General features: G+C 40.0%; 1 protein-coding gene across 1 annotated transcript; it reads left to right on the forward strand.

Annotated features, from left to right (window-relative positions):
• Positions 1-1,637: 1,637 nt before the first annotated feature.
• On the forward strand, positions 1,638-11,083 carry jmjd6 (jumonji domain containing 6, arginine demethylase and lysine hydroxylase). The gene is made up of 6 exons (XM_035403282.1): positions 1,638-2,175; positions 3,807-4,195; positions 5,653-5,939; positions 6,599-6,734; positions 7,224-7,362; positions 7,509-11,083. Exons 1-6 carry the CDS (start codon positions 2,047-2,049, stop codon positions 7,638-7,640), a joined length of 1,212 nt encoding a protein of 403 aa, XP_035259173.1. The 5' UTR covers positions 1,638-2,046; the 3' UTR covers positions 7,641-11,083.
• The last annotated feature ends 159 nt before the right edge of the window (positions 11,084-11,242 follow it).

Raw genomic sequence — 11,242 nt, forward strand, 5'->3', positions numbered from 1 at the left:
TGGATACACAAAGGCTGAATCTGCTAGCTACTCTGGACTGAATTATTCACTGATTTGTTGAATGATGGATAGTTTCTACAAGAAAAATAGGTTTTGGTTTTAAATTCAATATAGTTGTTTAAAAAGGGGTAGTAGGGATTGTTCATTTTTGACCCTGTGGACACAGGACCCACACATGAAGATTACACAAGGGTTAAAACTAATGGGAGATGGCTGCGAGGATATAAAACATAAATATTTCCTACTATTGTTGCTGCCACATCTACATGTGTGTTTTGGTGTGGAGTGTACACGCTAGTTATAATACCTTTGAAAGGTGTACAAAGCTAAATTATGCTTTGCATTGGTCCAGATGGTAATACAATATCATTTTCATGCTCTGACTGTCAGTGGCAAACCTTTACTGTATGGGTCTGAGTAGAGCATACACATTGCAGAAATGTGAAAGTACATATCTACAAATGAATACAGAGGAAGTACATTAAGTTGTAAAACCTGCCAGTTTTTTTTTAATTTGGCATGTATTTTGCTGTTCTAGTTAGACTACTTGCAACTGATGATTCTTCTGTGTTCAGGAATGGCTTGTAGAATTGGGACATGAATTTTGCTGGCTCCCTTGAATATGGCCCAAGACTTAAAAAGCCCCCATCTAACCCATGTTAGCATGCAGGATGGTGTCCACAATACAGTGGGACAGACCGTTTTGAGATTACAACGTTGGTCCTTTTTTACTGTTGCAAAGGGAAGACTCACACACTGGCACCATTCATATTCTTTGAAATGTTTGATTCTTTCTGAACATATCACAAGGAAACATGAAAGGAGAGAGGACATGGACAGATAAGTTTGCTGCAACATTATTCAGGAAGGCCATTAAAATACCCTAGCTCATATATACTCATCCCATGTAGTTTGATAAGACAGCATTTGTTACAGTATTACCTCAGAATTGCACCCACAACCTTGTATTTCTGATACAGCCCCATCTCATCATAGTTGCCTTTAGGACCTTTGGGGGTACTTCGTGTGGGGGCTTCGAAGAGCCCAGGTCAACAGGGGAGTGCCAATATGAAATGGCACATTCCCGTGTTGCTATACGCTGAACAATACCCCACATCTAACACAGGTATTTCACAGGTACAATTTTGTACAGCAGGGCCTAAGCAAAACTGATTTCCAGGCTTATTGGAGAATGCTAACTTGCATCTGACCTCCAAATATGTGGCCTGGGACAATCACCAAGCAGGTAAAATCCAACCCAATCTTTTTCCTTGCAGGAGCTACTGCAAGATGAGACAGCTTTATTCTGCCAAGTTCTCGTGTAACAGTAGAGGAATGGAAATTCACTCAGAGTAAATACATATGGTTATAACGTTCAAAAATCAAGTTAAAACAGAGTACATTGCGCTTTTCTACATATTCAGTAGATGCAACGCCTAATATTTACTTTCGTGGAACCATGTAGAAACAGAAAAAAATAAAGAAAAAAAATAAATGTTCTCCTCCTAAAATAAGCCTTCAGTCACAACCAACCTTGGGTTTTGCACGTGTAAGTTCAGCAAACCCAAATCGCATCCAATGAACTCATGGCTCCGTAAACGTTTGTGGAATTCGGCGAACCAGAAAGCTCGTATTGCCTGAAAGGTGGGTTATGGGATATTAGGTTGGTTGCACTGTAGCATTGAAAATCGGCGTGAATTTTCTAGAAATGTACTTCCTCATAGTTGGTTAACGGTAGTTCATTTGTGTTAAAATGAAAGTATTAGCCTGTTGCTGTATATAAAAATATATTGGGGGATTAATGTTTGTGGAAAATCTCAAAGTAGCAAGCTTGGATAACTTTTAAGTCTTTCCGTCACCCCTTCAAGTAGCAGCCTAACATTAGCCACCATCAGCGACTTGCTAGCTAGCTACCTACAGTTAAAAAACATTACCGGGTAGCGAGCCAATTCACTCTGCGTCACGTAGCTAGTAAGCTAGCTAGCTTTTAGCTAACAGCTAACTATTAACGTTACCAGATTACGTTATATAGTGTGACAAAAAGGGATGAATCATAAAAGTAAGAAGAGAATCAAAGAGGCAAAAAGAAGTGCGAGACCCGAACTGAAGGATTCACTAGACTGGACGAAACATGACTACTGCGAAAATTTTGATTTGTCACATCGAACAGTGAAGGTAACTAGCAACAGCACTGAACTAGCAGCATTCTCATATGACATAGTGGCTACGTAACTAGGTTTAAGGTTAGATGGCTCGTCAATGTATTTATTTTCCTGTTAGCTAGGTATAATTGGTAACTGTTTCAGGACAGTCAAGTAAGATTTCCACATGCATGGTGACTAGGTAACGTACAACTCGAAGCTGGCGCCAGTTAGCTTGCTAGCTAACTATACCAAGCTAATATAAGCAAGTTGGACTACAAGGATAATTTCTGGTATTGCTTGACCGGATAGTGTTCTCTCCGATAAGTGACATTTGTATATAATATTTTAACGTTGTATCTATAGCCCAGGAATATTAAATGTGTTGGTATTCTCAGTATGACGAGCGCATTAGCTGGCGGAAATATTTTGTTAACATGCGATAAAAATTAGCAAGATGGAGAGTTCAGGAAGTTTTTGTCCAGTGATGGCTAAGTGAACGTTCTATCGTTGAAAATGGCTTGCTAGATTAATTTTATCGTACCCCCAGTCCGTGTAATTTGAGTCAGACAGCTGCCACGCTTGTTGAATTTGTAGGGTTGAGAAAAGCTAGCTAACGTTAGCTACATAACCATTTAGAGTCCACGCTTGTTGGCTACACATCTCCGGTGCTAGCTAGCTATTGATACAGCATGTTTGCATGAAGTGCTAGCTATTCCTCTATCCACCAGTGCGGGCACAAAAAACTTGCTCGCTAGCCATATTATTGGACTAAATCTTAAATTATATTGTGGAAAAATATGTACTACGTCAGTATGTACTATGATGTTGCAGAATACGATTATATTCTACCTAGCTAATTAGCTATATCTTTTACTGGAATTATGTTGCCCGACCTCAAAGATTACATGTGGAACAGCTAGCTAACCAGCTAACGTTAACAACCTCATTGCCACTTATTTGACATGGCTAACATTAGCAAAAATAGGACAAAGTCATTATGTTAGTCAATAGTGGCACATCTCCTTGGTCAGCACCAAAGTGAAGTATGACGTTAAACGGAATAGTGCTCGCATATTATTGATTATTTCTGAACAAACGTGAATCTGACAAGTGACCATGCTTCCCTCCATTTTGGAATGGAGAGGCGGATGACCTAATACAACCTTTGGTCTCGTAGATTCAGTATCTCTATTTTTTGGTGATGTTGCTGTTGTGTTTTCACTGTAACCTACGAACAGAATTTATATCACGGTCAAATTTATATATTTTAAAATGGGATTGTTTAGCCTGACATTAGTTGGGTAGATTTATGGAATGTCCTATATGTAGCCTATATAAAGGTTTGGATGCATGGGTTTTTCCCCCCATTCATTTTTTACTCCACTGACCTGATGTAGATCCACGTTAAAACATTGGCTCTATTAAAAAGTTATTAGCAGCTATTGTGTGCGTTGCTGTTCTTTTTAATGTAATGACAATTTCCTCTTGGTTGTCTCAAAAGGATAATTAACTAAAAAATAAAAAGTCAACCTGAGTCTATATTATGCAAGGGATCCATTGTGGGGTTTTTTTTTTTTTTACTTTTTCATGACCTGACCTGATACTGTCAGCTCTCAGTGGTTATGTTCCCTTTTGGTCTATAGCAGTGTATCTCTGTTTCAGGACAATGTTGAGCGCGTGGATTCACTGCAGCTGAGTCCAGAGGAATTTATTCAGCAATTTGAGAAGCCCTACAAGCCCGTGGTTCTGCTGAGCTGTCAGAGCACCTGGCCTGCCCGTGAGAAATGGACACTGGAGCGCCTGAAGCGCAAGTACCGCAACCAGAAGTTCAAGTGTGGTGAGGATAATGATGGCTACTCTGTGAAGATGAAGATGAAGTACTACGTGGAATACTTGGAGTCCACCCGGGATGACAGCCCCCTCTATATCTTCGACAGTAGCTACGGCGAGCATGCCAAACGTAGAAAATTGCTGGAGGACTACGAAGTGCCTATTTTTTTCCGTGATGACCTCTTTCAGTTTGCTGGGGAGAAGCGAAGACCTCCGTACAGGTATGTAGGAGAAAACCACATGGATTGTACCAGGGGTGCACCGATCGTGAATTTTTATGACCGATTCTGGTTGCCAATTTTTAATTTTTAACAGCCAGATCAGCTGATTCTGAAAGCCGATTTAAAGATTTTTAATGCCACAGATTTTAAAAGCTTTTCAAGACGTACATTCCTTAACATGCTAATGGCAGGTGTGATGGTATGCTGCAGGGACCACATGCACAGCTGTTAGATACTGGCTTCTAATGCAGTGATTAGGCTAGTGATTGGTAAGATTACATTGCTGCGATCACTTCACTGGCTACCGGTCGCTGCCAGGATCCGATTCAAAGCCCTGACCCTTGCCTACACTGCCGCCAACAAGACAGCCCCCATCTACTTGCAGGACATGACTCAATTCTATGTGCCTGCTCGACCACTCCGCTCTGCAGCAGCAGGGCGTCTTGTAACCCCTCCCACCCGCCCAAAGGGATCACAGAGCTTCTCCACCCTAGCTCCCCAGTGGTGGAACGAACTCCCCGTCCCTCTCCGAACCTCCCCCTCACTATCCATCTTCCGCCGTGGCCTGAAGACTCATCTCTTCAGACTATACCTAGAATAACCACCACCATGCTGTGTATATATATATTAAAAAAAAAAAAAAAAAACCCTTTTTCCTGTCACTTGTTACATGTTGCCCCATCCCTGCACTTCTTGGTAAATTGTATTTGTCCTAATACTCTAGCTTAATCTTCTGCCTAGTTTGGCTTTGCAGATGTTAGACCAGGATAGTGTTCATTGTTCTCGGCTAGAAATAGCTGTACAAAATAAGTAACTGTACCTTACTGAACCCGTGTTCAGCAGTTGTCTACGATCATGAAAATGCACTTCTTGTACGTCGCTTTGGATAAAAGCGTCTGCCAAATGAATGTAATGTAATGGTAACACAATTGAGTGTTTTTAAACGACGGCGTGTCGTTGTGGCATTCTAAATGTAACCGTAAGTCTGTTTTTGAAAATATTTCGTAACAGAATGCAGCCAGTGCCCATTTCTGCGTTTTTCCCTTGACGTTAGGGGAGGTGTATCGCCACTCCTATAAAGCACTGGTTTCCAGACAGCTGAAGTTTTGGGAAAGGTATAGCAATAGCATTCAGATACAGCGTGCGCATGGACTCTGCTCGTATTTTTCACATCATAAAACTGGAATACTGATCAGCCAAAACACCTTGGGAGTAGAAAAAAGGCCGGGTCCAATCCATGGCGGATCGATCAGTACATATTGTACATATTCTGTAGTGGGTGTTTGACAGCTTCTAACAGTCGGGCTTGAGACCGTATGCGTAATGTAAAGAGTTTTGAGAAATGGTGCTTTATGATTATTAAAGCTTATGTGTACGCTATTCATAGTCAGTGTTACATATTTCCAGTGTGGAATTATTTATCATTTTTCTTACATGTTGTGCTTGTGTCCTCTCAGGTGGTTTGTTATGGGACCTTCTCGCTCTGGCACTGGAATACATATTGACCCTCTTGGCACCAGTGCATGGAATGCCCTGGTACAGGGGCACAAGCGCTGGTGCCTGTTTCCCACTCATACTCCACGCGAGCTCATCAAGGTCACCCGTGATGAAGGGGGCAACCAGCAGGACGAGGCCATCACCTGGTTCAATGTGATCTATCCCCGCACGCAGCAGCCTACCTGGCCTGCCGAGTTTAGACCCCTGGAGATTCTGCAGAGGCCCGGGGAGACTGTCTTCGTTCCGGGTCAGCATTCACATTCGCCTGCCAAGTGTTGCGTAACGGGTTCATGTCGGTGAAAAGGGTGGAACTGGATAAGGTTCTGCCTAGGCAAATAATATAAACAGATTGGTGCACAATTTTGGACACAAATTCTTCTGCCTTGTAAACACTGATTTGCAAAAGGCAAAGCTGCTGCACAGTACGCACTGGTAATGTATATATAAGTATAAAAGAACAGCATAGAATGGTATTGGATTTAGTAGTTCTAAGATGTTCTTGAAAATGGACCCTTTGGAGATTTACTTGCTTGTTAGTTGTTTTTACTGCTGCCGGTAATTATGATGGCAATTTTTAAAAGGACAACTCAATACAAACTGATGAAACAATATGAATGTTTATGGACAGAAACATTAACATAATGTCAATACAAAGGAGTGTACCAGCTTGGTGCATGAACAGCAATGGCGAATAACAGCTACCATGTCTTCAGTCATCTGCTGTGAAACTCCCTTTTCCCTGAAGGCAACTTCATCCTGTTCAGTTTTATAATCGTTGTGACTATACTCTTTCATGGACTCACTGTTGAGAGAAAATATCTTCAGTTCAAATGTTCAGGATATTTTGTATGTCTTGTATTATGTATCGCCTGCTCAACCATAATCTCAATTTGCTTGGTTGTTTAGGTGGCTGGTGGCACGTGGTTCTGAACATGGACACAACCATTGCTGTGACTCAGAATTTTGCCAGCACGACCAACTTCCCCATCGTATGGCATAAGACTGTGCGTGGTCGGCCGAAGCTGTCTAGGAAGTGGTACCGGTGAGAGTTGGTTGAACGTTTCCTTCACTGTTTTGTATACTGGTGTCTGACCGATGTTGTGTAATTGAATAGTGGAATGTTAAGGAACCGAGAGTCGGCTAGGGTTGCACACTAATATTGGGGTGGTATCCGTATCGGCCAATAATCGCTTAAAGCCAGTGGTTCCCAAATTGGTGGGTGCACTGAGACAGTAGTGGTGGGGGGTGGAGGGGACAGGTGAGGGTTGAAGGAAATAAAAGTCTGTTATAAACCAAAAAGATAATCTCATCCAAGCGGAACCAAAAAATGTCCTTTTACCAAAAAGGCAGCCTGGCTGAAAAAGTTTGGAAACTGATTTAAAGACATACTATGCAGGATTTTTAGCCTTTCTGCGGTCCTGTGTGTACAATCAAAGAAGTCTCCTTGTTGTACATGTAACAAAAGCAGTCTAGTGTTTTTGTGGGGGACGGGGTCAATATTTGAAGCATTATTGTCGGTTATTTCTGTTAGCATCCTGAAGCAGGAGCGGCCTGAACTTGCAGCATTGGCAGATGCAGTGGACCTGCAGGAATCAACTGGAATTGCCTCTGATAGTTCTAGTGACTCCTCATCCTCCTCCTCTTCCAGCTCATCAGATTCAGATTCTGAGGTAGGACCGGTCCCATGCACATCTCCGCATTAGTGTTAAGTTTTAATCTTGGGAACAGACCTGCTGAATAATGACATTATAGGCTGTACTAAACAGAGTAGAGTGGGGCTGCTGTCTCTTACTGCCATGTGTGCTGTGTCCTGTAGGGTGAGTCGGGCTCCGAGGGAGATGCCATGTCACATCGCAGAAAGAAGCGACGGACCTGCAGCATGATGGGAAACGGTGACACCACCACTCAGGATGACTGTGTGAGCAAAGAGCGCAGCTCCTCGCGGTGATGTCCCAAATGGAAGCTACACAGCGCATTCAGAAGAGATTCTGCCCACTCCTTTTTTTGAAGAGACTATCCTGTCCATGACAAGGGAGGTGCCAGGGACTGCCTTTGGGTCTCTACCACAATTGTGCATCTGTATTTATAAGTAAAAGCGCTGTCCCCTAACCTCTATTTACTAGATTTACTAGTGTGCTCTTAAAGTCCATACTTGATAGAGTGACAGCAGCAGACACAGGCTTAGTGGCTTTTACAAAGCTATGTTTTAACGTGGTGATTTTTCTTCTTTGGGTAAATTGGACAGTTGGGAAATTGACAGTGGCCCTCTGTTGCCTTGTTATCACTGAATGTGGGATAAATGGGCTGAGCTGTCCCACAGGGCCGAGGGGTTCTCTTCTGCAGTGCCAGGCTCTTGTCTTGTAAGGGAGATGTGTGTGGGAACAGGGTTTTGTCAATGATTATGTTCAGAAATTGGATTATGGTTTCCTCGGTGGAATAATTTAGTGTTTGGTGTTTATGCTCGCTACCTTGATGTATGGGGAAAAGATGAAAATTCTGGAAGTTAGGCTATAGCCATCCTTGAAGACAGAAATGTGTTCTGAATATCACAATAACATGGGTAAACACTGTTGGGCTCAAATGAGTTTAAAAAATAAATAAATACAAGTTTTAAAAGTATCCAAATATTAAATAGTGTCATTTTGGGTTGATTCAAATGTATCGATCAGTACAGCAATAGAACAGTTACGATGTTAAAGAAAAAAGAGGCCAGTTATAGTGTTGTCCAGGTTTCAGCATGGGTGTTTATTTGTGTTTGGCAGAGGTAATTTAAAGTTCTTTATTAATGGAATATCCCAAATGTGAATTGCAGGGCGAAAAGTTGAATGCCTACAGTACTGGCACAAATTATGGAAACATTGCATTTATGAACAGATTTTGACTATTAATACACTATTTTGCAACAATTTCTCTTTTTGGCACAGTGTAATATGTAATAAATGTAATATGAACATAAAAATGAAGAAGTAATTGGCATTTGTGTTAAGCAAGTAATCATTAAACCTTCCTTTATGTATTGGTTCATACCTACATAATTGAGCGGTCTAATCTAACTTACTGTTGGGAATTTTATAATCAACTTGCACGTATATTTATTTGTCCAGTATTTTATTTTATTTTTTTACATAAAAGTATTATATTCATTGTTCCTCATGCATGCATATTTTATTTCAAATTACTGATGGTCACATAATGCCCTTACCACTCACAGTCAAGAAGATAACGGTTTCAAATGCATTTGAAAATAGCTCAGATACAACAGAGGAAATGGCACAGATAAGAGTTTCAAGATACTAAACTTCTTTAAGCAAAGTGTTTCCATAATTTTGTTCCAGTACTGTATGTGTTGCATTTAGAAATCAGGGCAACTAGGATTCATGTTGATATTGAAGGAAAGTGATCAGTATCACATTTTTGCACAATCTACTTTTATATCATTGTTTTAGTTGTGCTTTGAATATCATTGGATGGCGGTTTTTTTAAAAGGCAGGGTTTAGATTTTAGGTGAGAAAACCACATGACAGAGGCTGCTAATTTATTTGAAATGGCTTCCCCCCCCCTCCCCCCCCTTTTTTTTGATTATTATCAGGACCGTTTTTATGTAAATACATTGCAGATTTGGACTTTTAGATGCTGGTTTATTAAATAAAATCAAATGGCCCTTAGGATATTTGTATGTATATCACATTGTAAACAGTTAATTATCTCATTTCTGAACAAAGACGGTTGAATGAAAAATCACAAAGTCCCAGAAGTACCTGAAGTGTGGAGGTAAACCAGATGCCTCCATAGAAGCTAGTAAATTAGAATATTAATATGAATAAAATTAAAACAAGTTGCATCTCTTACTAAGGGATTTCTGTCACAGTTCTGTTTACGATTTGTTGAAATGGGTTCAAATAACATTGAATATTGCCACATTGAGTTCCTGTTGTAACACCTGAAGACTATATGTGCAGTGCAATTGTCAGTTGAGAAATAAAATCTTTTGTCAGGAAGACAAATTAAAACACTATAAATTATGGCAGGCTAAACTGCTGTTTTGAATAAATGTATTTTTATGTATTTGTTCAGTTTTCATTTATTTATGGTGGATGTGTTTTGTTAAAAGGTGTCTACCCACTCTCTTGACAGAACTGGTATTGTTTGTAACATGATCAATATAGTCCATTTTAACTGGGAGAATTGCAGACTGGAGAATGTATATCGACACATTTTAATCAAATCATTACAGAAGCAATCACTGTAGAGTTTTTGTGCTTAAAGATCTAAATCGTAATACAAGATTAAATTTACATTGCATGTATCTAGAGTTCCCTTAATTTTGTGACTAAATCAGTTTCTGTCGTTACCTCTCTTCTCCATGATGGTCTCTATAGCTATTCCAATTTGATATTTCCTATTGCAAAGAACAGAAAGCAAGACTAGACTCATGTGATTCTCACATTTAATAAAAGGTGCTGTCTTGTCTTTACATCTCCCCAGATGCCTCACCCCCCCCCCCCATTTTGCTTTCAGAATAAATCAGGCACTTGGGAAAAATCTGCAATTTGTATTGTTACCCAGTGTATGTTGTGGTTAACCAAAACTCCCTCTCTCACGAGAGCATCATCCCTCGCCAAAATTTGGGTTTTAAATCATGTACTTAAGATCAGTGTTCCTTTCCCACTGTGGGTTTCCCCTGGTTATTACCATCTTAAAATGGCAGTTTCAGGTTTTTTTTTTTAAATTTAATTTAATTTATTTTTTGTGTGTGATTTGTTAGTTTGGTCAGTTTGGAAGATGTTGGATATTGTGATTTATTTATAATGGTAAAACAAGAACTCCGTGTTGGATAAATGTATAACTGTTTGCAGATAATCTGTCTTTTCTCAAATAAGTGCCTGTTTCCATAGAACCTTTTTGAAGTTCTGTTTTAACATCTTTGGGTCAAAAGACAATAGTGCCATGAAAAACATGTATTCTTTCTCCCTTGTTCACTTGCTTTTCTGCCCATTTAAATGGCGTTATCAATCCAGTGTTTTTAATTATATTGAATATGATCTTATGTTTTGGAAAATATGTAATGTGCCGAACATTTTTGGAAATTTTTGGAAAGGTTCTGTCTCCTGTGCAGTGGTATAGGATGATTTAACATTAGGGCAAGTTTTTGGATTTAAGTCCTAGGTCCTCTTTTCATAGAATAAAATCTTGGATGCTTGGATCCTGCCACAGGGCTCTGTCACATGGTGCCTTTGGTTCCATCAGTCAGGTGTGATGCTGCTAGCGGAATGCATAGGCTAATGCATGCACAACACAACTTGGACGCTGTCTGATATAGGAGTAAGTCAAAGTAAATTTTAAAAAAAGTGAATTGTTCAACCAATAAAGGCTTTTGTATTTACATGTACAGCTACCGCAGTGTGCCTTTTTTTAAATAGCTACGTCCCTCCACAAAATAAAAGGTTAATTATGGCTTATGAATTATCGTGCATACAATTTGTGATACTCGTTGAGAACGTAGTATGAAGCAGTATTTGTGTGACGATAATGAAATTGCCTCATTCTTTT

Source organism: Anguilla anguilla, chromosome 2 (assembly GCF_013347855.1).
Source record: "Anguilla anguilla isolate fAngAng1 chromosome 2, fAngAng1.pri, whole genome shotgun sequence".
Taxonomy (NCBI): Eukaryota; Metazoa; Chordata; class Actinopteri; order Anguilliformes; family Anguillidae; genus Anguilla; species Anguilla anguilla.

Coding starts and splice junctions, on each gene's coding strand:
- jmjd6 (XM_035403282.1), top strand. CDS start 2,047: ATGAATCATAAAAGTAAGAAGAGAATCAAAGAGGCAAAAAGAAGTGCG. Junction 4,196..5,652: donor AAGCGAAGACCTCCGTACAG/GTATGTAGGAGA, acceptor GTGTCCTCTCAG/GTGGTTTGTTATGGGACCTT. Junction 5,940..6,598: donor GGAGACTGTCTTCGTTCCGG/GTCAGCATTCAC, acceptor TTGGTTGTTTAG/GTGGCTGGTGGCACGTGGTT.